Below are 22,417 nucleotides of genomic sequence, written 5' to 3'. Positions count from 1 at the left end.
TTGTACAAGTAGCAGTTCCACTGTGTCACTATCTTTCAGATTAAGGATTGAGAAAAAAGAAACAAACAAGTGATTAAGAAAAGCATCATTCAGCTACAATAGTCTATGTGAAAAACAAGGAAACGGAAAGAAAAGAGCCAGTACCAATAAACAGACATACACTCCCCTCTCTCTCTCTCCATATTTCGCTTTTCTAAGTTGGCATAAATGGTACATCCCATATTTGCAAAAGTATTGCCCACACAGAGAATCTGACCTGTCTTATCATAATAAATCGCTACAGAGGCTGGTCTACCACATGCAAGACAGCTCTCTTGGGTAATTTTATGTCTTTGCATGCAAGATATTCTCCATTTTTGTTAATTTCCTTTTGAATCTCATGTTTATTTATAATACTTGTCCACTATCAGCTGCATAACTTACTAATGCACAGGTTGGGTGACCCATCAGTGAGTATCAATCACTGCCTTGTAAAATAGCTGAAAAGAGGTGGTTCATGGATTCTGTGAAATCAACACAAAGTTCCCTTCCAACACTGCATATGTTCACAGCTAAAACTACACTCTTCCATTGATCAGCAGTGAATAAATGTGCATGATCATAATGCATGGATGATGTCTTTCTTGCTTCCCCCCCTCCCTTTCTCTTCCTCCTCTCTCTCTATATTCCACTTAGGTAAATATGGGAATATGGAGACTGCAGATACAACAACTGGCAACTGAAAATATGAGCTGGCATCTTTGTAATCATTAAGAGACAATCTGAGTGGTAGACTAATAGGCAGCTAGCAGGAAAGTTGACTTTACATCTCATACTGCCCCAAGTTGGAAGCCACCTGCATTTCCTTTTCCTTCCTTTCCTTATGTTCGTTGAAACACTGATTGTCATAGATAGTCTTTGTGCTTTGTATAATGCCCATCTTTGATGTAACTGGAACTCACATACAAAATGTGGCTGTTATACGTAAGCATGCTAGAATACAGGCAGGGACGGTACAAGCATGCACAAAGTAGTCTTTGAAGTGTTTTTTGTTTGTTTTTCTTCAACATTTACATGCACCACTTTTAATATCATGTTTGGTTGTGTACACTGAGGATTGGATTTCACAAGCATTCATGATCTTCTCTTCTGAAAAGCTTCTTGAAAATCTCACAAGAGCCCAGTGTAAAAAAAAAAAAATCCCGCAATTAAAAAAAGGAAAAGAAAACCTCCCTGCAATCTGATCTTGCCTTCACGATTTTCATGTTGAACACTCCTAAAACGTCTCCTCTTCCTCTTGCAGAGCCTCATGTTAAATGGTCGGCTGGAAAGACAGACTAGTGTGTCAAGGATTTTCTTAGCCACTGGAATAGTTCTTCCTTATAAAGTCTTTGCCACCGCACATTGGCTTCCACTGTTTCCACCGCGCGAGAGAAAGAGGCAGCAGCTCCCTCTTCATAACTCTTTATAAAGTTCTTTAGCTGGAAATACAGGTTAACAGGTTAATTTTGCAGGAACCAAATCTCCTGCAAAGGAACTATTTCCAGTGCACACAAACAAGTCAGGCATTTAGGACAAGCCCCCATGATCAACGTTGAAGTAAAGGTACTATCGTGTAGAAAGATTTAATAGGAAATGTAATAAGACAGCAGACTGTCAATTATACGTGATGCAATTGCTTCAAATTGCACTGGAAGATATTGACATGTCAGTGCCGGATCACATTAATGTCATTATCTCCTTCTCTCCCGTAGCCCAGCTGCTGCATTGCACAGACAGCTGGGCTGCTCTAAACTTTTATTTCTACCTAAGAAATCAAACTGGGAGCACTGGAAATGCTTCTAATTCAGGTTTATGTGCAAATATCAGCAGAAGGTAGTCTTGATGCCCTTTGGTTTTATCAAGCTTCATAAATTAATTTCATTTTTGTTTGCAGAACCCTTTTGATGATATAATACAGGTCAGTTGTTTAGAAAAGGAAGGGATGGTTACAGTGTGAAGAGAATGGCAAAATAGCAAGTGGGCACTTGTTTGAAGATCTTTGAAAGCCTGAAACAGATTCTTTCCTTTATGAGAAATCTTTCAGCAGACTAAAAGGCCCCTGCTCTGTTCTTGCATATACTCAAATTATAGCACTATCACCTGGATTATTACAGCTGATGGCACCAGTGTGCTTTGAATTAGAGTTCTTTTTAAGTGAGAATTGCAAGGTTGATCTGCACAGTAGGTTGCTGGTTATGTTGACTTTTATAAAATTGGGTGGTTTTAGCAACACTTACTAACTAGGTAATTTTTGTTTCTTGGTGACACCAAATTCACCTTGATTGTTTAAATCTATCTTCCAACAACGTCTCTTTGTGCATGGGCACAAAACTGAAAAGGCTCATCCTGCAACTATGTCATTCCCACCACAGTTAAAAGCATGGGAGGGACCTGAAAACTATCAAAATCAGACCTTACCTGATCTCTGGACTTTTTATACCAAAATGTTTACATGGCCAGTTTCTTTCAGGGGAAGTATAAACAAGCAGCCTGCAAATGCTATCATGGAGGTGGAAACTAAGAATACAGAAGGCTTCCTTGTGCAGCGCAGATACTCAAATCTGACCAGCACTGTCACTCCTACCTGGGTAGCTTTGAGGAACCCAGCTGTGGCTCTTCCCTAAGTTCCTGAGGCCACTAGATTTGAGTGCAGAGAAATGGTTGGACACAAAATATCATAGCACAATCAGAGTTCAATTAATGGTGATTACGCTGCATAAGAAGTATTTGATCCATTTGGGGTAATGTCGAACAGCTGATAAGAAGAGCATAACACAACCACACAACTACCTCGGTCAGGGCAAATGTTAAGTTAAAATGAGAAGTCTTTGCAATCTAAATAAGAAGTACTTAGCATTTAGAACAAATTATTGTGGTGTCATTTGGCCCGAACATCAGGTTAACAGTTTTTCTCACATGGAAATACTGCAGGCAAAAGGAAAACAGAGAAGGCACTGTCCGCTTCTACTTCCAACACTGGGTATTTTTAGGGCTGCCCTCTGCAGCACAAACTAATGTGGATAGAAAGATCTCATCTATAGTTTCTCAACTAATGGTCAAGAGAAAAAAAAGAAACCTACATATCCAGTCGAGCACAGACAAGGGCCTGCACTACCCACCTCCTGACACCACCTCTAACCACGTGGGTGCCTTTGCGATCTGCTCCTCACCCTCGTGCGTCCCAGCTGTACCACGGGCCTGCGACTCCAGCTGAGCAACCAGAGTTCCTGGACAACTGACACCTTATTGCTCCTGCCCTGCTCCCTGCTTGCAACCAACACAGCCTCATGTGCCGAAAGGAATTTAAAAATTACCTCTCTCAGTTCTTCTTCGGTATTGAGGAATTCTGTGACCCCACTGATAAGCTTTGAATTCATAAATAATGCTTCTCCATACCTGCAAGGGCAAAAAGAGAATGGAGAGAGTTAGTGCAAGTGCCAGGCCAGCTGAAAGTTAGAAAGTAGTCTTCTGTAAGCAAGGGAGATCTCTTCTGGGGATCCAAGGGAACAGTACTGGAATTGGACAGTTATTCCAGTGTTTCACGCTAAAAACCTGGACTAGGACCTCCTTCTAGGCTGACCTATTTGTAGTTAACTTTTAGTTGGATGCTGCTAAGCAGAATGGGCTTAACTGCAGCCACCGATGAGAGCTCCAGAGGAGGAGAGTACCAAACCACACCACCATCCCACGCTTAATGAAAGAGCCTTCCATGTAATGACATGAAGCAGCTCAAAATACAGGCACCAAAGAAGGAGCAGAGCAGCAGCTATGGAGAAGCATTCTGAGGAACCCTTCTAGGGGTACCATTAAAACAGACTTTTTGAAGTGCTGCATCCTTCTCTGCATTTTGTACTCATCTACCTCATCTACATTACAAATAGCCTCTAGGTAGGTGAACTGAATCAAATTCTCTTGTTCCAGTACCTGGTAATTAAAATAAATAATACTGATAGAGAATAGTACTGCCAAAATAATGCCCTGGGCCATGATGCAGCATCTTCAAAGAACCAACCTGGAATGAAAATTTGAAAGCATGGGCAAGGAATGCTTGATGGCCTATGTATAATGGGGTAAGATATTCAGCCGCAATCAGCAATGACCTTCTGAAGGCAGTTGCTTTGAAACTGGTCATTCAAATCCTGCTGTTTCACTCATTTTTCCACAAGTTTTTTTTTCAGTCTCCCAAATGAAGCATCTACATCACTTATAAGATTAACCAGACCACTCGACGTTTTGCATTTCACGTTGGAGTAGTTTGTGGGGTTTCTTTTCAAAGTCTCCATTATGATGAATGTAATTCCATTGGAAACCGAAAGCAAGTCTTTTGTTCAAGTTAGATGTCATACAGCCTGGCAAGAGGCACTTGACAAATAGTTATCCCTATCTTTATCTGCACATACATCCGAAGCAATATCTAGCTAATCTGAACATGACCATTTTTAAGATAGGGAATCCAGCTCTCCTGCCAGACATGTGTAAGTAATACCAATAGACTTCATGGCAATTAAATTCATCTAGGGGAACAATTCAGTTCATACCCCACTTTTACAAACTGATTTAGAAGAGGGATTCAAAATTCAAAGTGAAATGAACTAGAACAGTCACAGCTTTCTGTTCTGCTTCTATTAATGTTAAATTATTTACCCTTAAATGCTTAGGTACTGTAAGCCACAGTCTCATGGAATCATAGAATATTTGGGTTGGAAGGGACCTTTAGAGGCCATCTAGTCCAACACCCCTGCAGTGAGCAGCGACATCATCAACTAGATCAGGTTGCTCAGAGCCCCATCCAACCTGACCTGGAATGTTTCCAGTCCTTTCCAAAGAAAGAAAGAGAAAGGAAGAGGGATAGTCCCAGGGAGAAGGATAGAAAGAGGGAGAGGGAAGAGAATTGGGGTTTTTTTGAAGAAGATTCCATCTTAGGGAAGGTGTACACTGTGTTGCTTGCCACCTTGAGCTTGTGTGAGGGTAAACACAGTTATAGGTATCAAAAATCCTATTCCCTGACCACTAATAACTGAATTATTCATGGATATTTCATCAAGTACATCTCTTTTTCCAAAACTTCAGTCACACTGACATATACAGACATCCAGAGGCAAACACCTCCTATGGGAAGTATGGATTTCATGGTCCTTTAAGCACGTTTAGGCTTTCTAACAAAGCCCTTTATTATTACAGTCTCAGCTTAGCCTCATAATTGACTGCTTGGAAAATTGGAAGCTCCTCTTGATGGGGTCTTTTGACAAGGTTACCAATCCACTTTACAGAAGTGACCTCATAAAAACAGCTGCAGGGATTTTATTTTTCTTGCAGTCTGTACCGTAGCCACAGTGCAAACAAGGAGTTGCAAAATTCCTTCCACTGAAAATGACACCTGTCCTGGTTTCGGGACACAAAACACATAACCACAACATACCTTCATGAATAGCTGTGCTGATTGCTGCCCATTCCACATACTAGGTAACAAGTCAGCCACTAGCAGCCATGTCTAAACAGGCTTTCCTGGCAAAAATTCTAGAAAAGTCACCTCCCAAAATAGTACTTTGCAGGTGTAAAACATAAGATTAAACAGAAAAAGTGTTTGGTCTTGCAAGTATGTCTTCCCACTCTTCACAGGAAAGATGACAGCCCTGGAGAACCAGGACTTTACCGGCCTGAGCACCCTGGAAAAATCCTGGAGTCATGGGCTCTCCACCTGCTCCTTTATTTCTGGGGATGAGAACCTCCAATGCCTCACATCTGTGCAGGCTTCGCACTTGTGCAAACTCAGCTTGAGGGGCAGAATAGTCCATTTACTTTGGACAGATGTAAATGGCTTCCCAAATACTGTCAAATTCCCAAATGCTGACAAATGACTCCGCGCTTGAGGATGAAGGAATTCTTATAGGTGTGTATATATAATAGCTGTTGGATTAATTTCCACACACAGACACAAGCGTGCAAACACAATGAAAATTATTTAGGAGGCAATGCATGCTCAGGTGACAGGAATTCAAGCACAGTATTTGCAATTCTCTTTTTCAGAATTTTAGCAGTCTTAGTCCCATGGATTTCTTACAAAAGACTTGTTAGGCACCTCAATTTCTAAGTCACCTTTGTAAATGGGATATCAGTGAATTTGAAGACTTTATACATTATCAGTATCTTCTGGACAATGTCAATACAAGCATACTGTAAAAATATAGATGGATAACAGTATTTTGTTGTCATTCTAACTTTTAAAGTTAGAGGAAACAGTTATAGTATAATTTAATCACCCTCAGCTATTTCATATTACTATTACAAACATCAACAACTTTTATAATAAATTCAGTGGAAAATACCATTGAGATATCACCTCATTAAATTAATGTTTCGTACAAAACATTTGAATTGTAAATAAAATTAAATAATAAATTATAATTGTAGAAAAAAGATGCCTTGGGACAGAGTATACTTGAACTATAATTCTGCAATAAAGCTTGTATTTTAAAAATGTACTGGTGTGGCAAGCTTAAATCAGAAGCCTCATTTTGCATTCTGTCATGTCACTGTCTCACTGAACATTAAAGGGCAAGGTGTTAGACTAATTCCACCCTCTCAAAGTCTCTCTTAAAAGTTGTTAATCTATAACTACAAAACAAAGTTATCTTTAATATACATCACATAAGTACAGCTTGCATGAACTATTTCATTTCACTGCATTGAATCCTTTGGCAGTTGACAGAAACCCAGCTGGATGTCCGTTTCAGAAAAATGCAACTGCTACAATCCTTTTGGTGGCTCTGACTTGTTGAATATAGATAACATAAAGTTAGTCTTGGGCAAAGACACAGACTCTCTGTTCTTTTCTCAGGAAAAAAAGGACAATAACTGGTTTTCGATGAGGCCTTGCTGACTGTTAGGAACTCAGGTAACACGGAGATGCATTCCAAGTGAGACAACTAAAATTCAAATTCTAGATGAGGTAAGCTATTTAAAATGAAAACACAAAAAATCTGGCATGTGGCATAGCTTTCTAAATCTTGTCCATTTCTCTACACTGCTTAATCTTGTCCATGTCTAAAATCACAAGTGTTAGCTAAGTTGTCAGATGAACGTACTTGCTAAGACAAGACACAACTTCTGCGTATGTGTTTGCAGCAATACAGATTTTGACAGATTTATGCCTAAACTCTGTATAAACCCCTGGAAGAACCTGAAAAATATTTGCTATCCAGAGCATAACTAACTGCACTGGGTTTCACATTAGTAATGGGTCTGCCATCCACTTTCTGTGTAGAAGTCCGGTTCCTGGAATAGTCATACCAGAAGCGGAGGATTCTTAATTTTTAAACCCTCAGCAGTCTTTAAGCTTTTTGACAATTGCTTTCAAATAGTATGCTCCTGCAATACAAACTTCCAAAACCAGTTCTAGCACAAACCTATTTTCCCAGATGAACTTCTTCTAAAATCCCACTATACTATAAAGTATTATCCAAAAAAGCATGAACAACTTTTTGAATATTTAGGAAAGTTGCACAGTCTTTGAGTTTCCTTGACTCTTCTTTTGATGCCATGAAACCTATAGTAAGTTTGTACCTGTATTCATCACAGCGTCTTAAATAGACCATTTCAAATATTCTGTGGTACACTAGATGGCTCCTCACAAGTCCAGAATGAAACAGATCTCTAATAATTTTTCTGCCAACACCATGGGAATGGCCTGGTGTGGGGTGTCTGAAGTTCTTGGGCAGCTGCCTTTAAGACCTTGAAATTCATCTGAGCTGTAGTCCCTTCTAACCTGTTTGTGTCAGATGAGCTGCTGTGAAATCTTTCAGACCCTCAGGCTTTCCCTAAAGAACTAAAAAAAATTCTCATTCATTGAATTAATATCAAAATCTTCATCAAAAAGGATTTTAAAATGTTGCCTGGCCTTCTGAGTAGGAGCATGTAGGAGCACTGTTCAAAGAGAAAGAGAGGTAGGTATAAGGAACAACCTTGTCTCCTTCCTGTTCATCTATTTTTAATTTAAAATATTGCTCCTCCATTACTTGAAACTCATCTTAAAACACAGAGCGGCAGGAAAGGGGATGACACTATATTAACATCTTTTTGAAAACGGAAATATTTTAAAATGGGTTTGGTGGGTTTTTTCCCACAGTTGAAATAATGTTCTTGAAAATATTTTTTTTCTATCGGACTTAAAAGCAGCAAAATTCCTTTGGGAACTGCTGCTTTTTTATCTATGTAAAAGTAAAACTGCAGCACCTGACATATAGACAGAATTCATTATCATAAGTGCAGACACAATACAGTAATAGATATATATACAGATGATTGCTAAGAGATAAATGTTTCTATGCATGAGTGTGATAATCTATGAATAAATGCATTTGTGACTCATATGTATATATTTCATATTTAGAGACACCTCTATGAATTAGAGAATGGACTAGATTCAGGAACTTACATGAATATATAAATAGACAATACTTACACAAATTACATCAAAATAAGAAAATGAAAATAAATGTAGACTTTTTATCTTTACCTAGCATTTAATATTTTCCATTTTTCTCTGAAAAACTTCCAAGCAAGATCCCTTCCATGTGGATTTCGAGCTACGTGGATTATCACATCAATTGCATCCTGATCCAGGACGACTTCTGAGTTGAGAGACAAATTCAAAAGCCTAGTGGGAGAAACAAGGAAATAAAAAAATCCTATTTAGATTCACCAACACATAGTCTAACAACAGCACATCAGAAAACTCTCAGAAAAAAAAAAAAATCACTGCCAAATATTTTAAGTCCCCAAGTGAGTTCAGTGGTTTCTTTCTATGATTCCAAAAACCAGATAGATTTATGAATCAGAAAAATCTTGATGTAAAAGGATTTCAGTAGAAAGCTGAGTGGAATTTTAGATGTGCATTTTTTTTATGACATCAGTAAGATAGACTCGTCAATACATTTAAATAAAGGATATTCTAACAAAAAAAATAACAGCAATTATTATAGGATTTCAAACATTTCCAATGAACATAGGAAAATCTGGAAATGAAAAGACCTAATATATGTCAATTGTCATAGGCATTGATGCAAAACCATAAGACAGTTTCAACAGACAACTTCGCTTGAAAAGTTGTCTTTTCAAAAGCGAAGTTCTTTCATTTACACCAAAGCTCAAGAGATGATCCGTAAGTGTTGAAGTGATTAATGGAAATAGTCACCTACAGATATATAATATTTTTGTACCTGTTGAGCAAGTTTCTGTCATCACTGCAAGTTAAGGCTTCTAATAATATTTTCTTCTCAGACACTGCTGTGGTAGAATGAAATTTCATCCAAATGAACTCCCATACATCTTCATCCATCAGTGAAACTCCTGTACAGTAGACAATGTCTCTCACATTGAGTGGGATTCTACAAAATAAATCAATAACAGCATTGGGGTAAATAAGCAGCCTCTTGATATTGGAAACAAAGGAGGAACATCACTACATTTATGAGACTCCAGAATTAAAGTGCAACAGTAATCTCTTTTCGTAAAATTACATTTGCATCTCTTTACTGCCACCAAAATCTTCCAGGCCATCCTAATGGATTTTCTAATGTGTAACACATGTTTGCCATTCTTTTCCTAATGCTGTCACATTGTCAGGAGACTATAAATTATGGTCATCCAGTTCATGAACACATAATGTGCCACATAACCTGCAGGACAGGTAACATAAGCTCTCCAAATTAGCACGGGATCTTATCACTCTGTTACTGGGCTCTAAGCCAAATCTCCTCTTCTCGTCCGTAGTACTGAGCTTTTAGAACAGGATCTGATCAGACAGGAACTCCTCCTTGCTTGTGTTGTAAAGTGCTTCATCTTCACATAGTAACATACAAGTAAGGAAGGATGTGCTGAGACAACGCTACGTAAAAATGATGTTTTCAGGACTGAAGAAAATAGAAAGATCGGTTCATTTTTTTCAGCATATTAATACCAGTACAGAACAAGCTCTGTCATAGGATGTTTGTGAACTGTGATTACTGCTCAAGTAATATAAACTCAGACTACAGTTAAATGAAAGCTTCTCGAAGCCAAGTTCAGACCTAGTATAGGATGTGCATATGTACCATTTTCTCCTAAAAAGTTCTCAGATGGGTTTTCAATTTCCTACCCTGATTACGTTTCCTATAAAAGCATAGATGCTGCAACATTGGCGAGCTAAAGGGTATTCCTGCAGATAAAGCTAGACATTACTCAGAGGAATATGTTTCTGATTTGCAGGAAAGAATGTCCTCTTTGTGTTGGTAAAAATTATACAAAACCACAGTTCTTTACTTACTAATAGCTGGGCTGAAACACCTCTAGAACTTCATATGCAAGACCTCTTTACAGAATCTAGAAGTACATAGAGTTGCTGCCAGTGTCTGGGCAGTAATACAGTGGGACAAAGAATGAAATTACCTCTGTAAAATTTGATATCAAATCTCACACAACATAGAATGAAAAGGTTACATCAATACTTTAATCATAAGACTTTCACCAAATTCTTATACCATAGACTGGGCTATCCCAGTCAAGAACAAAGAGGTTCTTTTACTCCCATCTATTCATTCTCCAGAAAAAAAAATTTCTTCCACTGAAATTTTCTGTTGTTGGGCTCTGTGATGAGAGTTTTTGTTAAAAAACTTCAGCTGATCTCTTTGGCCATGTCTGAGTCCCTGGAAAATGAAACCAGTGTGGCTTTTCAGCATTTCAAAGTTTTAGTTGCTGTTCAGTACTTCAGAAGGAAGTAGGCAAGGTAAGAAACCATATATGAATGACTGTAAAGGGTTACAAACTGTTCTTGCCTCTATGGGGTTAGCTGGTCACACCAACTACGCTGGTTTCTTGAGAAAAACAATAAAAGGATTATGTAGCTAAATTAAGGCAAAACTGGAAAAAAAAGTGCGCTCCTTTGGCTAAAGAACTTTGGGGAATTAATGCTGTGCTGGTTTTGGCTTGGCTAGAGTTAATTTTCTTCGTAGTAGCTAGTATGGGGACATGTTTTGTATTTGTACTGACAACAGTGTTGATAATTCAGGGATGTTTTCGTTACTGCTGAGCAGCGCTTACACAGTCAAGGTCTTTTCTGCTTCTCACCCCACCCCACCAGTGAGGCGGCTGGGGGTGCACAAGAAGTCGGGAGGGGACACAGCTGGGACAGCTGACCCCTAAGGGATATTCCATACCATATGGCATCATGCTCAGCATATACAGCTGGGGGAAGAAGGAAGGGGGGGGATGTTCAGAGTTATGGCCTCTGTCTTCCCAAGTAACCATTACGTGTGGTGCAGCCCTGCTTTCCCGGAGATGGCTGAACACCCGCCTGCCCATGGGGAATGGTGAATGAATTCCTTGTTTTGCTCTGCTTGCGTGCGCGGCTTTTGCTTTTGAGTTTTCTCACTTTTGCCCTTCCGATTCTCTCCCCCATCCCACTGTGAAGGGAGTGAGCCAGAGGCTGTGTGGTGCTTAGTTGCCGGCTGGGGTTAAACCACGACAAATGCCTACTGCTCTTTTGTTATGCTTTTTCTGATTCTTACAAATTTTGAGGTTGAGGCTTTATTCATTTTGTCTGGAGAGTGTAGTCATCAGTTCAGAGGGTGTATCTGCAGGTTTAGATGCAGTCACATGAATTTTGCTTCTGCTGAGCTGACATGGCTCAGGATAGTGCTGCTGCTTGGAGGTTTTTTAGCAGAGTCCCATGCCAACAGAGCCACAAAGGGCTGCTTTGACTAGTGCTGAGGTATTTTGCATTTGATGCAGACACATCCAGGCATTCATTCAGGAGTAAACTCTACAAAGCAAAACTTAAAGGGTAGGCAAGAGAAACGTAATCCATTTTTAAAGTTGCTAGGGGAACTTCTAACTATGCGCAGCACACACCAGCAATATTGCCTTCTAAAGCATCTCTGCCATGAACTGCTACCATCTAGCCAGTGTAGATTGGTACTACAGTGCAGATCGTGATGTGGTTCGAGACCTTACTGTTTCTCCTTCCACCACCAAATCGCTGTGTGAGAACCTGCCTGCCCTGAGCCATGCCAGGCTATCAGCCTTGCTATGGTTACGATAACATAGCTCAAGCAATTCCTACGTCACTGACACACAGATGGGATCTCCAAAAAATGCATGTTCCACACTTCCTCCCCCCATGATGTTTCCTATTACCTTCTTAGATTTTTTCCCTCAATTTTCAGATGACCTAAAAAGCTTGGCACTGAAAAAAGTTAGTAACCCTCCTCAGATTTACCCAGGATCAGTAGGTTTTGGCTTATGTATGGTCTATGAATTGCTTCTGTGGTCTCTATAGAATTGCTATGCCAAGACCAAGGAAACCAGACTTAAAGCTGACCAGATCCATTAAAAGAAATAGTGTTCAAACATACATGGGCAGTAAAGAAAAAAAAGTTATCACTTTCACCAGCCATTCCATACTACTGCGTCTTGATTCTCAAAAACTGAGTTAACATTAGAAAAATGTGAGTTTGGTTGACATTTACAGAATTATCCATTATGGATATTACCATTATTACAGTGAATTTCCATTTCACTGTAATGGAATTTGCATTTCTGAATTGAAGGTCTGTCATTAAGCCCTTGTTCTGATATTTCAAATATTAATCAATATCAACAGTTTATTCTTCCCCTACTTAACTTGTCTTTCAAAAAGTGCACATAAAGGAAACTGCATATAATTGAGTCTATTACAGAAAATTAAGACTACATATTTAAACACAAGAAATCAAGACATACTAAAATTAATGGAGCAGATATTTAGGTGCTCCCTTTGTGTCGGCTTATATTAATTCAGAATGAGGCTTAAAGTTTTCTAAATAACTATAACTCTCTCTGAACATTGGGTCAGCAATTACAGTTACATAACTATGCAGCCATATAGATATACACTGCATAGAACATGAAAGTGGTATTAATTATCATTGCGTCCTGATTTTGTGATATGCTAGGTTATTTGTCCTTAAAGCACAACTTTCTTACCAGCTTATGTCTTTTTTTTGCTTCTAATTTGGGATTTAATACACTGACAGCAGCCATAAGAACATATACTAAACCAAAAGGACTAAGGGATGCTATCCTGACCGTGGGACCAAACAACCCATTGCCCCAAATCTGTCTTATCATATGATATCTGAATATGAAGAACAACTGAACCCAGTCAAACCTTGTTTCAATGAAGGAAGGACTGTATATCTTGACACACAAACACTAAATCATTTTTTTTAGAAGCACATGTAGTTCTTTCTGAGCTTTTCTGGCAGAAATATTATCCGTGGTGTACTGCAAGAGATGCGACTCAGCCAACAGATACTCTAAGGAACTATAAGGTGCCTGGAAAAGGTAATTCTTTTTTTGTTGATTCCCCCATTAATTCAGGTAGAAACTGTGTGCTGGAAGGACTGTCACTCTGTGTTTTGCTAGTACAGTCAGCAGCAGAGGTACCTAGAAGTGGATGTTTAACCCCAGAAAGTTCAGCATTCCTCACTTGTGAGGTTTACATTTTCGAAATTTACAGTAAAACATATCAATTCAATGGGCTTTTCCAGCTACTCCATCCTTTACATTCCAAGTGTCAACACTAGTGATTTTGGCAGCAGGGCAGTCAGTAACCGCAGGATCACTTGCATGCTCTGGGAAGGAAGGAGGACTTAAGACAGTGGCAGTGATCCCATGCCCATAGCCTAGATGTCACCACGTTTCTTGCTAAGAAAACTCTATTGCCAATGAATAGGTAATAGCATACTTGAAGTGCTGCAGCAGATCTACTCAATATAATCCAACCAATTGCTCCAGGGAAGGTTTTAGGTCTCTATCTATAAGGTAAGTCATTAGGACAATATGAAAAAAATCAGCCCCTACAAACCAAGACATCAAAACAAATACTGACTTTAAACGGCTTAGCTTCAGAAACTACAAAACTTACAGCTATGAAAAGCTACAAATTACTCCTGTGAGAGGCTTGTAATCAGGACTGTAGACAGGGGAGTTCTTCTTGTGGAAATGAAAATTGTTTATGAAAATGCGAATATCCCCAAAGTCATTTCTCTTTAACTATTGCCTCAACAGAGAGCCTTCTAATTGAATTTTCTCCATTTGTGGGGATTTTTGCTTTCTCTCTCCTCCAGTCATTATGGGCCTGTATTTCATCGTTCTCTAAATACATGAAATCTCCCCAGTCTACAGATTTTTTAATTTTGTAGCTTCATGGAAAATGCTGTTCTAAAATTGCAGGTCCAAGGCACTAGATCAGCACATGGAATGTTTGCCCCTGTATTGAATCAAGGGGATAAAATTACCAGTGTTTCAGTACCACTTAGGTAGTAACACGGCAGAACGTATCCCCTTGTTATATTAAACCTCATCTGGGCCTTCAAGGCTGCTCTCATTTTTAAAGAGCTAATATGATTGATGGATACTTCAGAAGAATAAAGATAAAGATTAACTTTTGAAAGCATCACTTTAAACGGCTTTTATTTGAATACTGATCCAATTTATTTAACTTTATTTTTCTTGCTTAAGAGATATGACACTGAGAATGAAATATGTAGCTAGCAGAGCTCATGTTTAAAAATTAAACACTTTGGGAAAAAAGTTTAAAATTAAATAGTTAGAAAAAAATTAATTAAAATCATGCTGTGCCTTTATAGGGATTTTTTTTTCAAGAGTGAATAATAAAGCTCTACAATGAGCTAAGAATAATCTTCTAAGTTATAATTAATTGGTACATACTTGCTCCTATTTAAAGTATGTTCTAACAATTGGACCTACACTTATAAAATTTGACCATAATTATTTATCTTCTGGGCAAATTGTGTTCTAATTTTTTAAAATGTAATTGCACACAGTTTAGGCAGTTCTTTGATTAAGTGACAAATTTCAATACCATTTAGGGTGCTATTTGACAAAGAAAATTAATCAGAAACATTATTCTTTATTTTTGCAACTATTTAACATTTAACTTAAGCCTATTTTTCTTGATGACTATATTTATAGTCTTCTTTAATAGGTTACAAGGCTCAGATAAGAAATAACAACAAAGTATTGGTACTTCGTTGGCAGATCTGTAATACAGGTTCTGTTACAAGGAACAGCACCACACAAAGTTTTTTTTAAGATGGCAGTGATTCAAAAAAATCCAAACTTAAGAAATTTAAACTCAATAACATCAAAGTGTTATTAAGCGGACATCTTTATTGCGGCGCTGGACGCATGGGGGATATCTCCTCCTAACATGCGTGCGCTGAAACAAAAGTTCATCCTTTATATACCTTAAAGACATGAATATTCACACATTTTCCAAGAAATCACCACCTCCTTCCTTATCTACTACATTTACATAATGCTGGTGTCGCAAAACTACACTACACATGCGCGGGGGTCTCGCGTGGTCGTCGGTGGTTGTTTGGGGAGTTAGCCCCCTAGTCCTTTTCCCCTCTTATGGTCACGGGTCTCTTGAGGATAATTTCTTCTCCTTGGATGTTTGCCCTTTCTGTTGTCCAGCCAAGCGGTTCTTTCTTACCATCCGTGTTTGGTTCCTTCTTCTCCCCTTTGTTAGAGCTTCCCTGCCAGTCTGTCTCTATGCTCAAGGTTAAGATATCTTCTCTGTTTTCTTTAATCTCTCAGTCTCAGAGTCTCTTAACTCTTCTTTGTTTTAATTTTCATGAGGCCTGCTTTAGTCATGATTAACCGTTTACACATAGTTACAATGTTAGCATTGAGGAAACACAGCCTAAGCACTATGAGAGTAGGCTGTTAAACATAACCACATAGTTATTAGGCTAAAGAATTCTATACTAAAGTCAAACTAATCATGTAATCAATAACCTTCCATATATTAAGAAATTTGCGAAACTTACAGCTGATTAGTGACACGTGTTAAAACCTTATAATTGTTTTAGATCCTTGCTTCAGCAGTCCCAAAGCTTATACTCCCATTCTCCATTACAAAGTCCAGGACCTGCTGCTGGCACCGCTGTGCACACAGAGGAGGGGAGGATCCTCTGCCATAGCACAGCCCCAGCCTGAAAAGAAAGGGCAGAATTTCCCCTTGAAAACTGAGGCTCAGAGCGGTGATGGGCTTGGCATTCAGGTGCCTGTCACGCATTGAATTCAGGGGTATTAACCGAGGATGTGTCTGTGGCAAAGCCATGCACGGACGCCAGGTCTCCTCAGACCCAGTCCTGTGCTTCAAAGCTTCAGGTACCGCGTGGGTCTGACCGAGGCAGGCAGAGAATACATCATCCCTCAAGCGACAGTTACTGCTATTGCTCCTTTCCCACAGCAGATATGCCATAACCGAGCATGTGACTAGGACACTCACTGATTTTAATGACTGAGTGGTGAGTTAAGCACTTCTTTACGAGGCTGATCTCTGAGTAGATATGCCTTGTTTTGTCCTTTCTGGACAGCTTTTGCAACAAAAATATGGTCCTTGCTGTGCAATTGTTTTGCAGAGTTGTGGAGAGGTCATTCCTGAGGAGAAAATTGGAGACGAATCTGTGTAACTTCTAAGGATTGCAAATTAATTATTGTTAATCCATAATCGCTAGATACAGGGTTATTTTATTGTGATCACACACAGAAGTTAGAAGGTAAAAATGCTACCTGAACCAGCTGCCCTTTATAGACCAGTTTTGTCTTCCACAAGACTAAATCCTCTCTAAGACATACTCCCCAGGTGGTCTTTCAGAGCCCTAACTCCTTGATTAACTCATGCACTCAACAGCGTTTTCTTCCTCCTTAAACAGTTCTATTGACTTGAGTGCAAGATTCTACTCAAATGTTGTAACTACCTATTAATTAGTTAAATCACTTCAGCAACATTGGCTGACATTAGCTGGCAAAGGTCCACTAACATTTCAAAATGCATGAATAGCTATGCTTCAATTTTTTCAGTAATTAAAACTTCTAGAGGTTGAGGACACAGAAGGGATCCATTTTATTGTTTTACATTTATCAGACATTCATGTGTGAAAAAAAATGAAAATAACTCTCATTTTTTCATGTTTGCTGCTAATGATTTCCAAAAACAGCTGATGGGCATCGAGCCTGTGAAAAAAGCTAGTGTCTCTTCTAAGAAACCAACAAAAATAATTAACCTACTGGCCACATTCCCACAAATATTATGTAGGTGGTTAAACTTATGTACATTTATAAGTTGTTGCAAGACTGTAGCATTAGTGTGCCCATGTGAAGCAACGCAACAAAATTGTGTATCTCGAATCATTAGAGAGAGAAATAAGGGAGTAGGAAAAGGGAATTAAAAAATCCTTTGTTTGGAAAAACATTTGATTTTCTATCACCTAAGACAGACTTCATTGACATGATCTCAATTAATGACTGGTAATTTGTTATCTACCACTCCCTCAGATCTATGGATAGTTTCATTTATAGACACATTACAGTCTCCTGTACACTCCTGCAGTGCAATTTGTTTTTCTGGTGGCATTTGAATTGAGTAGTTAAAGGTCCATCAAGTAAGCACACTGCCAATTTGGGCAGGTGGATGGACATGAATCCATTGTCCCTTGCAGAGTAAATACAAATTCTGCACAAACAAGTACGGAGATTTAGTACTCTCAGATTAGGCTTGTTGGTTATCACTGCCTTTGTTCAAATTATGTGATGGAAGTCATCTTACTTCATTACTTGCACCTTTCCTAAGACTGATAAAGAATTAACTAGTGTTCCTAACAGTCACAGCAATGTGACAAAAGTCTTTGAAATGGCAAACAGAAGTCACTGGAAAAGCCCATACCCACATTATTACACATAAAAAGATTAAATGAGGTAACTGAGTACTAGGATACAGTAATCCAAGAATCTGATTTCATTTTTTAGTAACCAAAAGTCGTTCATCTGTAGCGCAAAATGACACACAGATGTGTTCTGACTTGAAACCCACAGACTGAACAGGGAAATTCATGGCATATTTTCTTTTCAGAGATCTCTGGCCCCACTTCAGCAACTCAAGACTTCTCAGAACAACCTGGATTATTAGAGACAAGAACAGATTCAAAATATCTGGATTTGCATTCAGGATTGTGCAGCAGTCTCTACTTCTCCTCATTCATTAAGACGGATGAATGCAAACTTCATTAACCCATGGGATACAGAATGGATGCTGTCTAATTCAGTGCAGCAGCCTGCACTCCACTGCAAACATCATCTATTCATTTGAGCATTGCTTTCATTAAAAAAGAAAAAGAAAAAAAAAAAAAGCTCAGTCCCTCCTATCTTTTGTGTTAGAAACTGTAGACTGAACATACACTCAGAATTACAAAAAAAGAAAAAAAGTATTAGAAAGAAACTAAGTATTGAACATTAGCCCTACTTATCAAATAGCATAGTAAGCTTAGCTATGTTGATCAAAGATTAGCAGATTGTTATCAACCATAAAGTCAACATAACAGGTGCAAGGACAAGAGACATCAAATTTGCAGACATCAGAATGCAAACCCTCACTTTACACAAGTTTTCATGTGGTAGAATATTGGATTTTCCCTTTTTTTTAATTGATGATATCTGCAAGGCAGTATTCCGAGCAAAGAAAACTGATCAGAGTGCTCATGCAGAAGAATAATAGTATAAATAGTAAAAACTGCATTACACCTAAAATCACCTCAAAGTGATATGAAGCCCAGATCAATCAAATGCATTTACTGTAAGTTTTCTAGGGGTATTGAGGCAATTAATTAAGGTACATAATGTAACTTTGTACATTTAAAAGACAGAAACCAATAAATAGCAATGGTTACGTTTCTAAAGCAGAAAACAGTAAGAGCAAACTGAAATGGCTATGACCGGCTAGGGGCCTTCCAACGGATGCAGTAACATCGTAGGGAAACACTGCCATGTAATTGTGTCTGATGCAATACTGTCATCTCCCACTGCTCTCTCCTGCCCAGTAGCAAAAGAATAGCATCACCATAGCTCTACTAGCAGAACAGTGCTCTACAAGCACTCCTTTCTCTGCTGAAGGCAAAATCAGAGGTCTCAACTCAAAGCAGCTCTCTCGCATGTTCACGCTATCCTGTCTAACTTTGCCTCGAGTGAGCATACATCCACAGTCCACTTTGCTGGCAGGAATGTGTACATGGCAACTTGTAGCTGATGGATGGTAACAGCAGTTGGAAGGAAAACCACGTCTGCACCCACAGAGAGGTTTGCAAAAACATGCCTGTGTCTATGGGTAAGTTATACTTTGAGCCACCATAGTGTGTGTTCACGTTACCTGTTGTTGTATCTCCTGTCAGGAGTTTACAGATTTACAGCTTTCCACACATTCTTCCCTGAACTTAGAAATACATGCTTACCCAGTCTATCTAAGGCAGAAAGTCTGAAAATGCTAATCCTCTTAGAAACATGTTTTTCTTTCAGAATAGACACACAGTGAAGGTTAAAGGGGTTAACAAGGCTGATTCTCAAGCTCAGGCAGGCATTGTATGGTAATTTTGTTAATTTTTTAGGCTGAACCACAACGCTGTTATATCTAAGGAGTGTGAATAATGTATTTCTTCACACATGAAAGAGTTTCACAGGGATGAGCTCAGTTAAATGAAGGTAGAAGCAAACATCTTAATTTTCAGCCAACAGTAGCTTGTCTTGTACAGCATTCTGCTGTTGAATGAATCCCAGTAACCTTACGTTCTCAAACTATGAGGGAAATTTCAACGTGCTTTTATGTTTTCTTCTAGGTTTGTATTCTTTTGAACATTGACATGACCGTTTCAAGGGTTTCCATTGCTCCAGTACAGGAGCACCATATATCCCAACTTAACAGAGTTAAAAGGTTTGCCTTCATATGAACTATCAAGCCAGAAGTCAATGTAGACATTCAAACAAAATATGCTGGAGCCATCAGCCATTTAAAAAGAGAAAAATTACTTAGATTCATTGATTAAAAAGACAGTAAGACATACCTTGAAGTCTAATCTCAGATCTTCAGCTGAAAGAAAGAATCGCTTCATTTTTAACAATTGCAAGGATTAAAATATGGTATCAATTCCTAGACCACCACGACCAGATGTCTCCTTATAGCCTCTTTTACATGTGATGGCTCCTTGTAAGGCCAAACTTCTTTTTTAGAGTTATGTTCCTTGTTTCAGCATCATGTTTTGCCATGCAAAAGTGGTAGTGACCAATACCACCTAAGCATACTAAACCCTTTGCATACTAAGTAATCCTGGTACTTCGGGTACTCAAGACTCCCTCCCTTAGATGAATGTTTTCATCTTTAGGCTGGAGAGCTGTATTATTTCTCTTCCTAATGAAGTAAATCCCAGTGGCTGAGCTTCAACTAGAGGAGGAATGTGTGTTGCAGTGTCTTAATACTATCTAAAACACCTCAAAGATAGGCCATCAGGGTGGTCTTCTGCATGTGGCTGATGCAGGGCTGAGGTACTAACTGAAGCTCTACCACAACCTCAGAACTACTGTTTTAAAGGGGGTTGAGGAGCAGCTTCTCTGCCAGCTGTGTTTGAAAAGAAAAGGAGCAGACTTTTTCCTGCTTCAGTGACACTTTTGAATGGCATCTTTTGCAAGGACCCCTAACTCTATGATCGCTATTTACATATTCATTTGATATAAGTATCTTTCTACCTGTAGTGGTGGACCCTAAGAGGGCCCACTCTCTCTTCACAGTCTCATGTTAAGAGGCTCTTCCCTCAGCACAGTGGCTGTTACCAACTTCATTTAGAGGTTCCCAAATCTCCTTGTAGGAAGCATAACTCCAAGCATCTGATTCTGCCCTGTGAGGCAGCCATCTAAAAATGAAGCACTGTAACACCTAAGTCACTTCAGAAATTCAGGCCTTCAAGTCTCATCTGACTTCCACTTTCATGCATGGAGGCTAATGTTGCAGATCACATGTACGGGGTATTTTTACTAATTCCATAAGAAAATCTGTGGTGCTACAGTTGGAAATCTAATGGCTTTTTTCAAATAGTGCTGGAAACACAAAGAGGACCTCTAGCTTTGTGCTATGAATGACCATTTTACTTGGTGAACGTTGGCAAATTATTTGCACGGTAAAGAACGTGTAATTACAAAGTACAAACAGTAACTGATTATTATGATTATTTCAATCCCCTACAGTGAAGAGTAGATGGTAATTAATTTCTGGACCTACCAGACTAAATATAATTACTAGAAACCGCAGCAACTGTAGGCATATGCTGGTAAAACAGTTAGATGTTACTGTGTTTGTTTATTACCCAACACTTTATCCATAATTAAATGCTACAAGTAAAAGAAAAAAACATTGCAAAAGAACTTTTAAAAAGCCATAGATTAAAAATGTGGCTAAAAAGTTATGAGTTTTAGCATTTGTACGGTATTATTAAGTGCATATTCTCTGTTAGGCTTATTCAAACTTTAACTGCAGTAACTGCCACAGAATCAAAAACCTCCTTTATGTGATTTACTGCCTGTGCATTTATGTGGTATTTAATATGACATATTCATTTAATACTACCCTAATTTTGTATTGATTGGAATTTTGGGACACAAGCCTAATTCCCTAGTCACATTTTGGGGTCTACTGCTTTGAAGAATTTGTGTTCCTTCCAACACGCACTGTTTGTGAATTAACTCATTGTATGAAGTACCTCATCTTCCAGAACAAGGGTTTTGGGAGGGAATGGGTGGAAAGGTTGCAAATTAGCTTTTACTTTTACTCTTGTAGTCGAACTCAAATTATACTTGTATATAAAAATACGTCTGTGCTCTCTGGAACTCTGTCTTCATGCTCTGGCTATGGAAACTAATCAAGACCAGGCTTTCTGCAATGCATCAGTCAATGTCTTTGTTCCATTTCAGGAGAAGGAACGGCATCTACAAGAACTTTTAAAGTAGTTTTCAGCAGATACAACTTTACTTATCGTTGATAAGGAGTGGAGCAGGCAAGGATACACATAGCTTCTGTGCCTGTCGTCAGCTTTCCTCACCAGGAGCTGTCAGAGAAGTCTGGAGAAAGATGAGCAGCATGATTTTCCATTTTTTTTGTGTTGAAACAAGCTCTGAGGGATTCCTACAGATTCTGAGGTGGCTGCTTGCAGCAAATTCACAAAGAGCTGTTAAGAGCATCAAACTGAGCAAAACACTTGACTGATGAGAAAGAGTACAAAATGGCACCTGTTTGATGTCCTCTCTGAATGTATCTTGTACTTATCTGCTTGCCCTTTGCACTTGAGCTAGTTACCGTCTCTGAAGTGCTAAAAGAGGCAGAGGCATGACTCAAACACCATGCTATTTAAATTCTTATTGTAGAATCATCATTTCTTGGTGTGAAAGCAGGGAAAACAGACCCTGCTTTATTCTCAGGTTTCAGTCTGAGTTGGTTTAAACAGAGCAAAGGAGCTATGGGGGTACCTCTCCT

The 22,417-nt window shown here is 38.8% G+C and overlaps 1 protein-coding gene across 1 annotated transcript in view; it reads right to left on the bottom strand.

The window, feature by feature from the left end:
* Window positions 1-900: 900 nt before the first annotated feature.
* The window catches only part of LOC104621875 (thyrotropin-releasing hormone-degrading ectoenzyme-like), a gene marked incomplete at its 5' end in the record, with an annotated part of 26,527 nt that continues 5,010 nt past the window's right edge, over window positions 901-22,417 (bottom strand). Inside the window, 4 exons of the mRNA XM_010288490.1 lie at window positions 901-1,460; window positions 3,336-3,417; window positions 8,537-8,677; window positions 9,240-9,407. Of these exons, the coding sequence (XP_010286792.1) occupies window positions 1,317-1,460; window positions 3,336-3,417; window positions 8,537-8,677; window positions 9,240-9,407 (535 nt within the window). The remainder of the gene's footprint in view (window positions 1,461-3,335; window positions 3,418-8,536; window positions 8,678-9,239; window positions 9,408-22,417) is intronic.

The sequence above is a fragment of the Phaethon lepturus genome, unplaced genomic scaffold, assembly GCF_000687285.1.
Source record: "Phaethon lepturus isolate BGI_N335 unplaced genomic scaffold, ASM68728v1 scaffold1856, whole genome shotgun sequence".
Lineage (NCBI taxonomy): Eukaryota > Metazoa > Chordata > Aves > Phaethontiformes > Phaethontidae > Phaethon > Phaethon lepturus.
Note: the sequence above shows the minus strand (reverse complement) of the source record. Positions and strands in the feature narration are given on the sequence as shown.